Source organism: Manacus candei, unplaced genomic scaffold, assembly GCF_025592945.1.
Source record: "Manacus candei isolate 608988 ecotype Guabito, Panama unplaced genomic scaffold, ASM2559294v1 h1tg000086l, whole genome shotgun sequence".
In the NCBI taxonomy this organism is placed as follows: Eukaryota; Metazoa; Chordata; class Aves; order Passeriformes; family Pipridae; genus Manacus; species Manacus candei.
In genome coordinates this window covers 5,055,999-5,073,205 of record NW_026138134.1, presented here as the reverse complement: position 1 = coordinate 5,073,205, position 17,207 = coordinate 5,055,999, and the positions used below count along the sequence as shown (strand labels likewise).

The 17,207-nt window shown below is 49.5% G+C and overlaps 1 protein-coding gene across 1 annotated transcript in view; it reads left to right on the top strand.

The window, feature by feature from the left end:
• GRIK4 (glutamate ionotropic receptor kainate type subunit 4) overlaps nucleotides 1-17,207 on the top strand; it is a 182,379-nt gene that overhangs the window by 54,840 nt on the left and 110,332 nt on the right. Inside the window, 1 exon segment of the mRNA XM_051812219.1 lies at nucleotides 8,538-8,669. Coding sequence (XP_051668179.1) covers nucleotides 8,588-8,669 — 82 coding nt within the window. The 5' untranslated portion in view covers nucleotides 8,538-8,587.

The window sequence follows — 17,207 nt, the reverse complement described above, 5'->3', positions numbered from 1 at the left end:
TCTTGAAGGTTGAATTACTGCGAGCCAAGTGGCTGAGAGCAGATTTCCAAAAGTGTATATACTTATCAGAACAGAACTGTGAAGAAGTGTGGCAGAACTGGGGGGAAAAAAAAAAAATCATTGCTTTTGAAGAGGGGAAAATGGTTTTCTGAGCAGCTCCCTTTTCTGTGGTGAAAGGTTATACAAGGAGTGTAAGGAGAGCTCAGGGAAAGGGAGGTTTTTTGAAGCAGTTTTGAAGCAGTGAGTCATAAAATCACAGAATGCTTCGGGTTGGAAGGGACCTGAGAGATCATCCCTGCCATGGGCAGGGTCACCTTCCACCAGCCCAGGTTGCTCCAAGCCCTGTCCAACACTGGACACTTCCAGGGATGGGGCAGCCACAGCTGCTCTGGAACATCCAGGAACCAAAGCCACAGTGGTTTGTTCCCTGTTGGAACAAAACTCAGACTCCCACACTCAATTTTTCCCTATTTCTCAATGTAAGACAGTGGCTGGTTTAAAGCCTTTTTCCTGGTGATGCTTTTTAAGAAGGAAAGGCTCTGGCTGTTTTCATTTATCCAGGTTTCTTTGCAGGTGAGAGTCTGCTCACCAAGGGGTGTCCCCAGGGCCACCAGTTTGAATTTCCCCTTCCAAAACCACTCCCTTGTCCTTGGCTGCACAGGGCATGCAGTGCAATGTCTGCTCTGTCCCCCTCCAGGGGTGGTTTAATGCCAGGGATGACCCACAGGGTGAGCAGGAGCTATTTATTCTGCTGGATAGATGTGCCAGAATGTTTGATAAATTTTTTTTCCCCGTTTTTGAAATGGGGAAAACAGCTGGGGCACAGCTGCACACTGAGGGTTCTGTGCAGGCCAGGTGTGGGCAGGCAAACAAAGCTCTTCTTGCTGCTTTTTTTTTTTTTTTTTAGTTGATTTGGAGTCAAACCTGCCCAGCAACTTTATCCAAGCTAAACAGCCTTGTAATTATTTTTATCAGTGTGCTTAAAATGGTTAAAGATCATGACATCCAGCTCTCAGATCAGAGGAGCAGTGCTGGTGTGGACAACTCTGGCCCCCTGATTAATGAGAGCTGGAAGAAATCCTGCCTTTCCCCTTCCACCTACAGCCTCTCCTCTTCCCCCAGCCTGGTGGTGATTTTGCCTTTAAGATAACAGCTTCAAGCCAATTAAAGTGTGTCTCACACAGTCCTCGCTGTGGGAGACCACGGTGCTTTTAACTGCTATTGTTTGTTAATAAAAATAAATTGTGGGCACCGGGGAGGGAGAAAATCCCCACGTGGTCTTAAGTTTTTCTTGGTGTTTTGTTTTGTTTTGTTTTGTTTTTTTAACTCGGTGAGAAGTGGATTGTGGCAGCCAGGGAGGTTCTGGATGGTGATGTCAGGAGGGATGTGCTGGGATGGTTTGGCAGGGCACTGGTCCTGTGGTCCCCCTGGGTGTTGTGTCCCCATCCTTGGCTCTGGGTGTGCTGTAAATCATCACTCAGAAGCTTTGATGAGCCAGGAGGGGGACGAGGCACGGGCAAAACTGGTGTTTTGCTGCTTCCAGGAGCAGGAATTCCTGGCAGAGGGATGGAGCATCCTCTTGGTCATCCCTGCTGCAGCAACACGGCTCAGGAGGCTCTGCTAGGCAGGGCTACACCCAACAGCCCCACACTGTCACATCTTGGGGTGTTCTGTTCCCTGAATCCATCATTTTCTGTGCCTTGGTGTCTGTTTTCTCAGGGGAATTCCCTCGTTGAGGGCTTTGCTGTGCCTCAGGGGAGGCAGGGCAGAAATCAGGGGGCAGCAGCACCTTCTTCTGTGTGCCCAGAGGGGTTTGCCAGGGTGGGAAATTCCCTTGCAGGGCACCAGCTTAACCCCATTCCCGGGATAAAGGGAGTAAATGAGTTTTAATGCTGCCGAGTCTATGCTGTAATGGGACTTTTGTGAGCGTGATGAGGGGGCTGGTGGGGTTTTCACACTCATAATTCACTTGGCTGTGCCAACAGGCATTTCAAGTATCGACTGACCCTGGGAGGGCCTGATGGGGCGTGTGATAAACCTGCAGAGGAGAGGAAAAATTGAATAAAGATGTCCTGTGACTCAGCCTGGAACTGAAGTCTCCTTGTGCTCACAGGGCTGTGGCTGATAATGCTGGGGAAAATCTAACTTTGAGATAGGAGAGTCTCTGTGCAGCTCGTGTGAGGAATTAGGATGGGTACACAGCTCTTTTATCTCTGAGCAGTGATAGGAGAAGTTGATCAGGCTTTGCTAATTCTGGGGAGGATTGAAAGGGGGTGAGAAAAGAGAGTGGAGAGAGGAAAGTTAAAGAAAATAATCCACGGGAACGAGAAATGTCAGGAATACATTTGTCCTTCTGCTTCACTGCCTCCAGAATTCTTTTCTCCTTGAAGTTTCTTGCTTCTTTTTCTGGAAGTCACGAAGGGTGGAGGGAGAGGAAAAAAAAAAAGAAGAAGAAGAGAGGGATAAAAGAGCCCAGCTAGGAGAATTAAAAAAAAAAAAAAATCCATTTTATGTGTCAGCTGAGCAGATGTTTATCACTAATATCACCTTGCCCTGAATCTCACCTGCTCTGGTGTGAACTGAATGACCCTCACGGAGCAGAGCTGGGGGGTGAGGGAAAGCTGGAGCTCCTTTTATACCCCCGGGGAAGGGAGATGCCACTGGTGCCTCTCCCTCCTTGGATCAGCTCACCCCTGGCAAGGGGAGCAGAGGAGAGTCGTGGTGGCTGGAGGTAAAGCAAGGCTCTTTAGTGCTGATGAAATCCAAGACACAGTTTTTATAGGAACATAGAAATTGCCAGACTGGAACAGAGCTCTGCTTCCTATTGTTAACTATCCTTTTTTAGTGCTGGCAGCTTCCAGAAGCTGTGCAAGGAGCCTTGTCCCAAGGGGTGATTCTTCCAGCCCTCAAAAGCAGGGAGCTGGCCAGTCCCTCCAGCCTGAAGGGGTTTACACGCCATTCAAATCTTATTTTAATCTTCCTTTCTTTCATTTTCAAATTCACCATTGCAATCCGAGCTGTTGGTTCCCTCTACAAATGTCGATCCTTCCCCCTCGGTCTCACCGAGGCTCTGACTGCAACAATACCTCGTGGTAATGATTTACCCATGCTAATTATGCGTCTTGCAGAGGAAAACATATTGTTGGTGGCTTTAAACGGAGTGATTTTTTTTTCAGTTTAATTGAACTTCCAGCTCTGTATCCCCGGGGCAGGCTGGCAATGCAGTCCCTCCCCTCCCTCTGAGACACACACAGGCACTTTTCTGGAGCCCAGCAACAGTCACTTGTTGAAATGTTGTTTTTTTTCCCCCAGGTTTCTTTCCCTCTTGTCTGTTCCATTTAAATTCGAGCCTCCCTTCGCAAAAGGCAAATAGCTCTCGCAGATGAGGCTTTGCAAAAGGCAAATAGCTCTCTTTGCCCGTCGTCGAAAAGAATGAAAAAGGCCCTGTTAAGTTGTTGTGTTGATGCTTGCCGGCAGTTTTTCCCGAATTCCTCGCTGCTCTGCAGCTGTTCAGCTTGCTGGCTCAGCTGGGAGGATTTTTTACTCCAGCTCTGCCAGAGCTGCATTTTCTCACCACTCCTCGGGCTGCACGGAAAGATCCGTCAACACCCAAAACTCGTGCTGGGGGTAAAGCTCTGCCTCTCCCCAGCGCCTGGAGAAGCCGCTGCCAAGTTTTTTAAAGGGTGTTTGTGGTTTCTCCAGAGGGTTTGCATCAGGATAAAGCACACACAGGAGGTTTTTTTTGGAAAGCCTGGTCCAGTGCAAGCTGGAGATGCTGTGCCCTGTCCTGCTGGGATTGCAGCCCATCTCCCGGGCCAGATGTGGCAGAGCTGGTGGGAAATCCTGCAGGTGATGGTCACATTCTGCAGGGTGATGGGGTTTTTGGAGGTTTTGCCCAGAGAATCTGTGGCTGCCCCATCCTTGGAAGTGTCCAAGGCCAGGTTGGAGCAACCTGGATGAGTGGAAGGCATCCCTGCCATGGTAGGGGGTGGAACGAGATGATCCTTAGGGTCCTTCTCAACCCAGACCATCCTGTGATTCTATGAAATAACAATGTACTTGGATTTTCTTGAGTGTCCTTGGCAGGCTGGGCAGAGGGAACAAGTAGGGAGGTGGCTGCTTTTCAGGGACTCTTCATTATCAGCACGGCAGCCTGAGGAGGGTGGTTTTTCTTTGGCGTGATTTAACATTTTCTTCTGCCTTTTGGCTTTTGCTCCACCGTCTACGAATTTTTCTGCAAAAATCTCCACATACCAGGACGCTGTGGTGATAGCAGTGAAGAGCAGCACCATCTCACACAGTCATTAAAAATGCATAAGTAGTTTCAGAAGCAAGTTGCTCCCTCCGAGAAGCAAATCGTCCATAATTCTGCTTGGTATTTAGAGACTTTTATCTCCAGAGAGAACGCAAAACTCTTCAGGATAGCCCTGATTTATTTTTATTCTCTTGAATTTTCCGAGCTAGAGATGAAAAAAGGGGCTGAACAGAGAAAGAATTTCGTAGTTGTGCTGCACAGAGGGCAGCCAGGGGTCAGCTCATGATCCACCAGCTCCTCAGCAATGCACCCACCACCCTCAAGGACCCAGCAAACTCTTTTCCAAGCATCCCACTCCTTCTGGGGGTAGCAGATTGAGAGTGCTCCATAAACAGCTGTCCATCAAGCAGGCTATCATAGCATGCTGTCAGTACAGTAAAGAGGAGCCATTACAGCAGGAGCTGTAAATGTACAGGCTGTGACATGTTCTTGGTGGGAACTTCAGCAGAGGAAGTTGCTTTGATTTATTTTCAGCAAACTGTGCCGAGGATGAGTTTGGGATAAGTCATCTTCACATGCACAAGGCTTAGTGCAGCAAGTTGCTATATATCCTTGCCTCTTAAGTGTTTTCTTGGCTTCCTTCTCTGAAGGACAGTTTTCTTCCCTCCCTCTCTGTGCAGAATTTTGGGCTGCACTGGAGTCAATACCCAAAGTTGTACCTCTGAGTCCCTGGTGCACCTGGGCAGGAGGGATGTTTTATGGCTTCTCCTGGGGGGGTGAGAGGCACCCAGACGTGCACCTTGCAGCTGTAAGGATGAAAAAGCAGCTGGGAAGGTGAGCAAGGCAAAAATCACTTTATAGTGAAGGGTTTGAACTGCGTTTTGTGCCTGAATTTAAAGAGGAGGAGGCAGGTGAAACATGGGGACTGGGCAGGTGAAGAAACACCTTCACGAGCAGAAGCCTTACTGCTGGGTTAGGAGGGAAAAATCCCCTCTCTCCTTTCCCTCTTATCCTAAATCTTGACTGCCTGCACTGGAATCCCAGTTGTAGCTACAGTTCCTTGGTGCACCTGGGCAGGAGGGATGTTTTATGGCTTCTCCTGGGGAGGTGAGAGGCACCCAGATGTGCACCTTGCAGCTGCAAGGATGCAAAAGCTGCTTGGGAAGGTGAGCAAGGCAAAAAACTACTTTACAGTGAACTGTGTTTACCACCCTTTCATGCCTGAGTTCAGAGAGGAGGAGGCAGGTGAAATGTGGGGACTGGGCAGGTGAAGAAACCCCTTCAAGAGCAGAAGCCTTGCTGCTGGGCTAGGAGGGAAAAATCCCCTCTCCCCTTCCCCTCTCATCCCAAATCTTGGATCCCAGCCTCTGTCCCTGCTGCTCAGCAGTGCAGGTGTGGTGTGATGGGGGGAGCACCCTGGTGTTGCACTCCCCAGGTATTTTCCAAGCCCCTCCATCAGCCAGATGGTCCGTGGGCACTGCTCGTGGGAGCCTGCGTGGTTCTGCTGTCTGGCAAAGCCCAAGGTGTGTTTCTCTCACTCCCAGCTGTTCCCAGGGCTCGTGCTCAAACATCCAAGGGCTGGGAAGCCGTTTGGAGCAGTGGGGAATGTGTTAGGTGGAGGCAGCATCCCCCTGTGCTCCATGTTCTAGGTAATTACAGCCCTGCTGCTCGTGGAGCAGAGCCCAGCAGGTGCCCTGTATTTATTATTTAGCTTTCTGTTAACTCTGAGCTGGTGGTGCACAGGCAGCTGCTGCTTCCCTGGGAATCTCTGCATTCAGCTCCTCACCAAACCTGGCTGCAAACAGGACAGGGGGCCTTGGGGTCTGTCCCTCAGAGCTGGAAGTCACAGGACCTTTTCCCAGACCTTGTGCAGTTCGTCTTTGCAGAGCCTAAAATGAGAACCACTCGTTTTGGGTTGGTGATTCACGGAGTCACAGAATCACTGAGGCTGGAAAAACCCTCCAGGATCATCAAGTCCCCCCTGTGCCCCATCCCCACCTTGTCCCCCAGCCCAGGGCACTGAGTGCCACGTCCAGGCATTCCTTGGACACCTCCAGGGATGGGGACTCCAAATCCCCCTGGGCAGCCCCTTCTAGCACTTGAAAACCCTTTCCATGAGGAAATTCCTCCTGATGTCCAACCTGAGGCTGGAGGCTGTTCCCTCTCCTGTCCTTTGTTCCCTGGGAGCAGAGTCTGACCCCCCCCAGCTCCCCCCTCCTGTCAGGGGGTTGCAGAGCCAGAAGGTCCCCCCTGAGCCTCCTTTTCTCCAGGCTGAGCCCCCCCAGCTCCCTCAGCCCCTCCTGCTGCTCCAGCCCCTTCCCAGCTCCCTTCCCTTCCCTGCACACGCTCCAGCCCTTCCATGTCCTCCTTGAAGTGATTCCACAGGGCTTTGGCAGAGAATGATGGGGATGTGAACTCCAGCATCCTCCTCAAACAGCAGGCAGGCATTTCCCTGCAATTCTCTGGGAACTGTGGGGTTTGTGCCTGCCTTTCCCCACCCTAGGGGAACAGGACAGCTCTGAGGTCCTGTACCGGCTGTTTTGCCAGTTGAGCTGCCACGAGCACCAATTCCCCAGCCAGGAATTCACACTTCCACTGGTGTGAGTAAATCTGACCTGATCCTGCTGTTTTTAACTCAGTATCTTGGAAAGTTTTAAAATAACTGCTTCAAAGTGCTCAAATGATATGTTGCTCCACAATCTGTCTCTGCCGCTGCCAACGCTTCCAAGGAACCAATTTCCCGTGTGCTTAACCTTTTAGGGCTTTTCCTCCTCAGGAATTACTCTGTAACTCCCACTTAAAAAAAAAAAAAAAAGAAAAAGAAAAAGGAGAAAATTGCCATTGCCCTTCTCAGGGGTGGTTGATGATTTCCAGGCGGTTTGGAGGAGTTTCTGCTTTTTAAAAGTGGGTTGAGCACACTGAAATCAGGATGCCCTTCCAGTGTGCAGCTGACATTTGAGCATGGGATCCCTCAATTTCCTGGAACAGAGAGGATTGGGATGCAGAAGGCAGCGCTGGTGGTGGGAGCTTCCCAAGGGAAACGTGATCCAGCAAATGATCAAACCCCAAGGAGTGGAGATGTCCCAGTGCTCCCTGTATTGTCTTTATTTCTGTGGCCATGTCTCAGTGTTTCCTGCCTGTAAAAAGGGATAGTCCCTATGGAGACTGCTGAGATAAGCTGGAGGAAAGTCTAAATGTAATCTAAAAATAGATTAATTGAAAAATTGCAAGTAAAAAGCTACATCTTTTTTTTTTCGGACAAAACTCCTGGTAACTTCAAAGGCAGATTAAAGACTTTGCCTGTGTCAGGACTTTAATATTTGGCCCAAGAATTAGACAAATGGAATAGTGTGAGAATGTTTGCCAGAAAATTGGAGAAGGGAGAGATAAGGTAACAGATGAAACACTCAAAGTCAGCATTTAAGGACATTGCTGCCTGTGGAGATAATTTTATCAATTCCAGAGACAACCATTTTTTCTACCAAGTAAAACCTCAACCCTCCATGTAGCTGTTTAAAATGGAATATGTTACAAATTTTGTTGAACTGTGCTGTGGGAGTCTGCTCTGGGACAGCCAGTGCCAATATCTGGGCTAGTGATAAATCCGTGGATTCTCTGCCTTCTGCTCTTCATTTTGATGGTGTTTTGACTTTGGAACTTAGACCTCTGTGTGGTGGGGTGGAAAAAAGATGGTCCTGATCTCGGTTTTGTGCTGAATCCTTTTGTTCCTAAAAAAGGAGGGAAGAAGGTGTGACTGTCACTGGGGCAGGAGCATTACCAAGAATTGATTTTTAGTTTGGTGAGGCCAGAGTGACTCTCTGTCTGTGCCTACACTCATTCCTCACATTATGTCTTGGTATGAAAATGTTTTGTCCCATCCTAAAACCAGAAGCCAGTTTTATATTTTGAGTTTCAGGCTGCTCTGAGTGGAAAAAAAAAAAAGGGGAGGTGGGCGAGAATAGAAGTTAGAGATGTGACTCAATATTGATTTCCACTTGTTTTTGCTGAAATGCTGAAAATGCCAAGATGAAATATTTGGACTTTTCCTTGTGTTTCTTTTCAATTTCATTTATATTTTTGTTGTCGTTGTTGTTGTTGTTGTTAGAAGCTCTTTGCCCGGTTTGATTCCAATTCCTGAATAATTCATGGTCCGTAAAGAGCTTTGCTAAACAGAGTCTTTGTCCCCAAGTGCTTGGCAAGCTGGGGGGGCAGTGCCACCCTGCTGTGAGGGGCTGCTGGGGGAGCAGAGGTGCTCACAGGGCCGTGTGTTGTGTCTCTGCAGAGTTATGTCATGCCCAGACCACCAAAGGGCTCCATGAGGATTTATGGAAGATGCCCCGTGTCTTGGCGCCTCTGGTGCTCCTTCTGCTGTGGCTGATGAGGATCTCTGCCAGCCCCCATTCCCTGAGGATTGGTGAGTACAGACCTTGCTCTGACTTGTGTTTTGACACCAGCCACTCTGTGTAGGAATTCTTGGAGCAGGGAATGCTGTGGAGGCTGCCCTGCCTTGGAGGGGTGCTCCCTGTTCAGGTGGGGTCGACTCATCTGCTGAGCTCCCACCTGCATTTTGGAAATGTTCTCTCCTTCCACTTGTAAATGTCCCACCTGCATTTTGGAAATGTTCTCTCCTTCCACTTGCAAATGTCCCACCTGCATTTTGGAAACGTTCTCCCCTCCCTGCTGTAAATGAAATTCGGTTTGTGGTGAGTTTATGCACTTCAATATTGATTTTTGTGGTGTTAACGTTGCCTGATGGGAATCTCGTGTTGTATAAATTGAAAGCCGCTCCCTCAAAGACACACTGAGGAATTCAGCTTGCCCCCTGTGCCGTGTCCTACCCCCCTAAGCTCCACATAAAATGAAACAGTTTTCTGTCACAAATGTATTTGTCCTCTCTTGATGAGCCAAGGAGTTTTTTGAGCCCAAACTGCCCCCAGTTAAGTGATGCCACGAGGACATTAAAAAATTCAAATTTCTCCATGTGTAAGAAAATCCTGTGCATTTGGTCTGCTTTGGGTTGTATTAAACAGCGTTCAGGCAGAGCCACCATCATCTTCCCTGGCTGCCTGTGCAGGATTAGGAGACAGAAATGCATCCAGAAAGCTTGTAATGAAACTTGCCTCAAAGTATTGACACTTGGCTCTGTTGTTTAGGAAGGAAACTGCTTCTCCAGGCTGCTCTCTCTGGAGCTCCCAGCTGGCTTTATTAACTCTTTGCTGCAGATAAGAAGCAGATCTATTCCTGTCCCCCATTTGCACCTTTCACAGGTGACACCTGATGTAAAATTACCTCTCCCCTCTGCTGGTGGAGCAGGAAGCAGCTCAGAGATCTGGAGTCTGTGCACTCAGGGGTTCCCCATGTGGACTTGTTGGGGGTTTGATGAGTGTTGTTTCTTCGAGACACAGTTTGGTTTTTACGGCGTCTCCAACAAAAAAGTTAATAAAAATAAAGCAGAAAATAAAAAGAGGGGGGGAAATATTACTGGCGGCCCTGAAATCATTCCCAAGTGCATGCTTTTGGCAAGGCAGGGAGATGTGGGGATCCAGCAACATAAATCAGGGCTCTGCACAGGAAAGGAAAAAAACAGACCAGAATGAACATTTAAATAGTCAAAGAAAATGCAAGCTAATGTTTAAAACAATCCTCAAAGCCATCTGGTTGCTGCAATGCACAGTTAGATGGTCAGTCAGGGGAGGTGAACACGGGCAATGTCCTGGTGGCTTCTTCACCAGGAAGAAGAGATTTTTCCCTGCAGCACTTCCCTTCCAGGCAGGAGCAAACACAGCGGTGCTGAGTCAGGGGCACTTGGCTTGTGAACCAAGCCCTGAGCTTCCCTGCTGCTGCTTTTTGGGGTTTTGGGTGGATCTTGGCCCTGGAATTTCCCAGTGGAGTTCCTAGGCAGCAGATTGCCTCATCTTTGAGCACACAGTGAATTTTTGCTGGCCTGGATGGTGCCCACAGTGAGTGTTGCATTGCAGTGAGCTTTAGAGGCATCATCTGGGCAGGAAGAGGGAGCAGAGTCCTGGCTACAGGGTGACCTTCCCTGTGCCTTTGGATGCATATAACGAGGCTGTCTTTGCTCGATTTCTCTCCTTGACACGCAGGAAAAAAACATCAGTGCAAACTGTTTTTTCAACCTCTTTTCTGTGTGTTCCCTTCTGCTCCAGTCCTGCAGAAGGTCTTCTTGTTAACACTGTTCTAGAGACCTTTGTGGGGGGAAAAAACAGCTCTAAAAGCTTTATCCAAAATGGAGATGTTCTCCTAGGAGTGTCTTTTGTTTGTCACTCAGCTCACCTGGTCTGGTCTTGGTGAAGCATCATCTCCACAGATGCTCAGAAGTTGGTTGTGCTCAGGGTATGAGGGAGCAGGCAGGGATGAACATGTTCTGAGCAGTTTTAAGAGCTCCAGGAGGTGTGTAAGGAACTGCCTTGAGACATCCTGGAGCTCTGGAAAGAGCCTCCCAAAATATCTCGGGATATTTTGGGACCCCAGTAGTTTGTGCTTGCCCAAGGCGTGCCCTTGAGCGTGTTGTGTTGCATCCAACCCCACCAAAAGCTGGAGAAAGGCATCTCCCCCAGCCCTGCTTTCCTGCAGCACACAGTGCCTGTAGAATTAATCCTGGGTTTGTTTTCTGTTTGTTCACTCATGCTCAATAAAGTGTCAGGAAATTTGCCTGAGTTATTTACTGAGTTATTTACTTGGTCTCGCAGAGCAGACAGTCAGGGCCCTAAATTGGCATTCTCTGACTGGATTCATTGGGTGTGCTAACAGCTCATTTAAAATTCATATACAAGCCAAAGTTGTAGTTTATCCATGGCATTGCCCTAACTAGCAGCACTGACAGATGATCTACTGGCAAAATCCTTGCAAGGCCTCCTGTAGCTCTTTAAAGTGCTCCTGTCTGTAACTGCCTCTGTAAATCCCTTCCCTGCCTCTGCCTCCCAGCTTTGCAAACTTTATGCAACAAGCAAGACACAGCTCTAGCATTAAGGGTATTTTTTGGGGTGAAACTTGCTGTTTTGCTACCCCATCCACTCCTGGCTCAGCTGGTGGACACTGTCCCAGTGCTTTGGGGTTTCATCCACCAGAGAAGCAGTTTGTGGTCAAAGCCTCCATGAATCCAAACTGATGCTCAGGTGTCACTAGAAGTGCCAGCCTAGGACTTTTGTCCTTGTTTCTAGGCATGTTTCCAAAATTCTGGGATGCCAAAAGGGCTGTGAGTCTCCTGCATCTGCTCTGATCATGGAACTGTGATCATGGAATGGTTTGGGTTGGAAGGGACCTGAAAGATCATCTCATTCCAACCCCCTGCCATGGGCAGGGACACCTTCCACTAGCCCAAGTTGCTCCAACCTGCCCTTGGACACTTCCAGGGATGGGGCAGCCACAGCTTCCCTGGGCAACCTGTGCCAGGGCCTCCCCACCCTCCCAAGGAAGGATTTCTTCCCAATATCCCATCTGAATGTCCTCTCTGCCAGTGAGAAGCCATTCCCCCTTGTCCTGTCACTCCAGGTCCTTGTCAAGTCCCTCTCCACCTTTCTTTTGGCTCCCTTCAGGCACTGCAAGGCTGCAATTAGGTCACCCTGAAGCCTTCCCTTCCCCAGGCTGAACAACCCCAATTCTCTGAGCTTTTCATGTCAAGAAAAATGTTCTTGGGATCCCCCAGAGCACGTGGAGTTGTGGGAAAGCACTGGAATTTAGCTGTGCCTGCTGAAGTAGCTGGGAAGAGGCGGAGTGGAGACATTCTCTCCCTATTCCTCTGTCAGACACCTGGGCAGCAGAGTTTGTGTGGCCTTGAATCCCTGTTAAATTACCCTCTTGAGGTGCTTATGATACACTAAACCACTTTTTCTATGAAATAAGGGCCCCAGAGCTGCCCTGTCCTATGCAGTTTGTACACTGGTGTGTCTGAGCTGCAGGGCTGGAGCTGGAGGGAGAAGCACTAAAAACGTGCGAGGCAAAAAATGAACGATAATGGCAAGAACCAGAATCGTGGAACGTTTAGTTCAGCTTCCCCAGCTCCCAGAGGACATCCATAATTCTCCTGCAGGCGCTGCAGGGAAGATCCCACAAGGCAGTGTGTGATTCTGTTACTCAGCATTAACATTTGAAAGGGTGATGGTGACACTGGGATGGAGGTGCAGCCACAGCCCCCGGGATGCTGTGACAGGAAGGTGCTGCTGGGCAGCTACAAAAGCTTCCTCCCAAGGTGGGGGCAAACAGAGCTGTACCTTTTGCTGCGGGCAGGGAGAGCTGTGGCTTTGTGGCAGGTTGGCTTGTGTGACCCCCATCTCCCCACATCCCATTCCCAGCTGCCTGACACGGCTGGAGACTCCACTTCTCTCCTGCTGGAAGTGGGAGAAGCACATTTAACCCAGACAGGCAAAGCACGAGCCCCCTTCCATGGGCAGTGCTGCTTTCTGCCTCATCCAAGCCCTTTGTGGATGCAACTGGAATAAACTGCCCGTGGATTTGCTGTTGCCCAGCAGGGAAATGGCCTCTCCCTGGCTTTGAACCCACCGAGATCAGCTCAAAGCAGAGAAACCATCCCCGAGTCTCACATGGTGGTGCTGTTGCTGGAAAACCTTTCCTGCTGTAATTAGGATTAGTGTTGAGGAAAGCCAAGCTCTGGCTGGGGTGGGGTTTGTCAGAGCAGGGGTGTTGGGTGCTGCCTGGGTGTGGGGGCACAGTGATGAGCCCTCATCAGAAGGCAGCAAGGACCAGAGGGGTCTTTGTTTCCCAGAAAACAAGGCAGGGCACTGAGACACGTGTGATTATCTGGCTGCCCCCGTGTGTGAACCTGTTTTTAAAGGATTAAAAATAAGCCTTAAAAAGAAACCATTGTGGGCTGCAGGGGCCCCGTGCCTGAGGCTGTACCCACCTGAGGGGCAGCAGCACTCCTTGGATGTACATTTTCAAGTCCCTTTGTGTTTGGACTGTGATAATCACAGCCTGGCTAGAGGAGGAGGAGGATGCAGCTATTGGAATAAAATGTTAATATTTTCCCCTATATTGAAAAGACCCAGTTAAGTTCATTAAGGTGAAGCAGATTCACAGTTATTTCTCATTTGCTGCTGAGGAATGGTGACAGGCAGAGAAAAATACAATATTCATTTGCTGTTTGCCCTTTTAATTTTATTTTGATTATTCTGCTGGGAGAGTGATATCTTATTTATGGGTTTTGAGTTATGTGCATAAATCTTTATTTCTAAAAAAGCCACCCATATAGATGCCAGGTCCTTTCAGCAAAGCCTTGTCTAGACTTACAATGAATCACAGAATGGTTTGGGTCGGAAAGGACTTTACAGATCCTCTCTTTCCAACCCCCTGCCATGGGCAGAGATGCCACACTCACTAGATCAGGCTGCAGAGATGGGGCATCCCCAGCTTCTCTGGGCAAGTTTTCCCCTTTGATTCTTTGCAGTTCTCCCAGGAATTGCTGTGTTACACCCTGGGAAGGGTGGCTCCCTGCCAGATCTTCCCTGTCCTGAGGGATCTTGTACAAGCAACTCGCTCGCAGAGGCTACTTCAAGGATAACAGCTGGGGTTTTTTTTTAGGAAAAGGGAACTGAAGCTGTTCAAAGAGGGGCTGGTGACTGCTGAGGTCTCTTCTCTAACTCTTCCTTCTCTGAAATGAGTGTTTCCTTGAAGGCCTTTTCTGCAGGACACTGGGCTCCGAGGTTGGGGTGTGAGCAGAGCGCGGTCGCTGCATCCAGGCAGGGCTTTGCACGCCATTCCCACTAAATCCATGGATGCAAATCTCCCTTGGGAGATGTGCTCAGCATCTTCTCTGCCTGCAGAGGCAGGAGGCTGGTTAGCACCAGGGAAGTGTGAGTGAAAACTGCAGGAGGAAAGCGAGTGCTTCCAAGGCAGGAGCCCTGGGAGAGAGGGAGTGGGAGCCGGGCTGAGCTTGGGGAATGTCCAAGTCCTGCACCCTCTGCTTTGTTCTGCTCTGGGTTTGAGGGGCCTGTTTGGAACACTGGCAGCACTGGGCACTAAAAAGGGAGGGTTTGATGGTTTCTCTCACTGTAGGGGTTTCTACATGGGTTGTGTGTGATCAAGGTTGAGTGTGTTTGGCTTAGAAATGGACCGAGCCACGTGCTCTGGGGGAAAATTCATGGAGGAAAGAGGGGTTTGGTGCAGAGTGGGGTGACCTGCCCTGCCAGTGACAATGCTGTGCCAGGGGAAGGTGTGTGTGGCACGTGCCAGGCACACCCCATGCAGCACAGCAGTGGCAGAGCAGTGTGGGAGGGCTGAGCGTCTCTCCAGGCTGCAGTTTTGCCACATAAAACATAATGAGCTCCTGGTCCACAGCTAAGGAACCCAGCAGTATAATAATATGAATAATAAATAATCAGCAGATTTATATTTTAGGGCATGGAGTGAGGAGAGAGGAGGATTCAGTGAGACAGACCATCTCTTGGTGTGTTTTGCACCTCTGTGGCTGAGTTATTTTTACTGATGTGTTCCTGTTCATTAATGTCCGAGAGGCAGGTTAGATTATACATCCCCAGAGACCTTTAAGCTTTGTTTTGATTCATTATATATCCACATGCATATTAGATAGATATAGATCTTTGTGTGCAGAGCATCTGGATGGGGAAGCCAGCTGGTAGTTATGGAAAAGAGCTGTGGTGCTTAAGCAGCAAATCAACACTATCTCTTCATTTTTTTGTTTATTGAGAGTTATTTGCCCACCAGGACAGGGCAGAGGTGGACATGGATAGGTGCATATCCAGAGTTTTGTATCAGATGTCTGTTTTTTGACATTTGCTCCTGAATATTAAAAGATTCTCCCAAAGCCAAGGATCAGGATCTGAAAGTCATGAAACTTGTTTTACATCTGAATCCTGTTGTTGCCCCTGGGCAGCACTTTGTGTATTTAACCGCTGAGCCATTTTTAATGCAGAGCTTTTTGTTTCAGTGGGGATAAAGCCCAGTCACAGCAAGAGCTACTCCGCAATTTCTTTCATTATTTTTTCATATATATATATATATATGAATAAAAAAAAGTCAATTACATGAATGAAAGATCCTTGGTTCCCTGCCTAAACAGCTGCCAAAATTAATTCCAGCTCTGAGCCAATTTCAGCAAAAGCTGGAATTTCTGCAGAAAGCTCCAGTGCGGCGTGAGATGGGATTGTGCATTAGTGTGCATTACAGATTCCTGCTGCCCGGCCCCTCGCCCTTGGCTATCCGTGTGGGCAGCTGGGGAAGGATGGATTTCACACAGCCTCTGCTGAGCTTGACTTTGCTGCAGAAATAAGCCTGAATTAAACAGCCTTGCTGGAGCGAGTATCATCCCACTGCAAAGCCCTGGCAGCCCAGAGCACCTGGGAACTCGGTGCCAGCGTCAGCAATACTCCATCCTTCCCCACAGACCAATTAACCTGCGGGGGAGGAACTGCCTGAATGGAATTTTGGGATGTGGACAGGAGCTGGGCTGAGTTAGGAAATTGGGATAAGCATGCAGGGGAAGCAGGTTCTCCATCCAGGCAGGAGCAGGTCTGAGGATGGGGCACCTGGGGGTGCCTGGCCGAGGGACACGTTGCTTTCTTTTAGGGAATTGCATACCTGCAGTTCTAAAATGTGATTTGAAGGTCCTTTTCAGGAAGTAAGGGGGAGGACTGCTTGGCAGATTTAAGGCAGTGGCCCAAGTTTCTAAAGGTAAGCTGAGATAAAGCTGAGTTTGTTACCTGTGAGCTGTTCTGAGAAGGGAAGGTGGAGGATGACAGATGGGAGGAGGAAGGCAGCAAGGCACTCCAGCTCCAGTCTGGTGGAGCAGAGCTGAGATCCCCACTCTGTGAGTGCAGGTTTCTTCCTGCTCAAAGCAGATCTGCCTCGTGCTCAGAGGCTCATTCCTTGCTCTCCTGCTGTGTAGCTCTTGGCACATCCCCTTGTCCTTGTTCTGTGGATGGGTGGACTGCAAGCTCAGGAGCTCTCCAGGATGATGCTGAGCTCAGTGAGGTGTTAAAGCCCTCTTGCCTGGCATTAGGCACTGCAGGGCTCTTGGGCAACCTTCCCAGAATAGGTGCTTTTGACCTAAAAGGGCACTTATCTCAAGTGCCCCCTCTGCAGCTAATTGCTTCTGGCTCAGTGTAAAATAAACACACCCCTCTAAAGCTAAAAGGCCCAAATTGGCCTGGCTTGGATTCAGAAGCTCTTGCTCTTGATATCCAGGTGTTAGGAACCTACAGCATTTGGAAAAGTCCCAATCCCAGAAGCAGAGAACAACCTGCTGACAAAGCAGGGGGGACAGATCCTGGTGAGGGCTCTTGCCTTGCTCCCAGCTTTGTGTTCCTCTCCTTCCTCAGAGAGACCTCTCTGTGATGAGGCTGAACCTGCTGATGAAAAAAGGGCTGAGGAAAAAGGGAGGAACTTGAAAGAAGGAATTTTGCTTTTCCGTGGGGTGTTGGCTGGGAAAAGCGGGGAGCAGTGGGAGAGAAGGGCAACACCCAGGGCACAATCCATGCCCGAAACAGATGTGGGCAGGCAGGAGAAATGGGTGCCCTCAGCCTGTGTTTTGTCCCTGGGAAAGGTGCCCAGGAGGATAATGGCACCTTAGGGTGGCATCATACCCCAGAGCCCTCCTCTGGGGTGTCATTCTGGAGGGGAGAGAATGGGGGAGAACTGAGAGCAGAAGGTGAAACACCTGGTTGGAGGGAATTCCTGAAATGAAGAAGAGCTGAGAGATGGGAACTCATGGCAGGGCAGGGAGCACAGGGCTTTGGGGAAGGAGGGATGTGCAGACCTGGTGCTTGCAGGGCTGGGGGCAGGGAGGGAGCTCTGTGGGCCACAGATAAAAATGCCCTGCCAGGTTCAGTGCCCAGAGAAGCAGAGGAGGCAGATGTGTCAGCACAGAGGTGGGGTTAGAAGGGAGCAGTGGGGGGGATCTGAGTGGAGGAGCAGCTTATCCCAGCCCTGACTCGACCCCTGCCAAATGAGGGGCTGT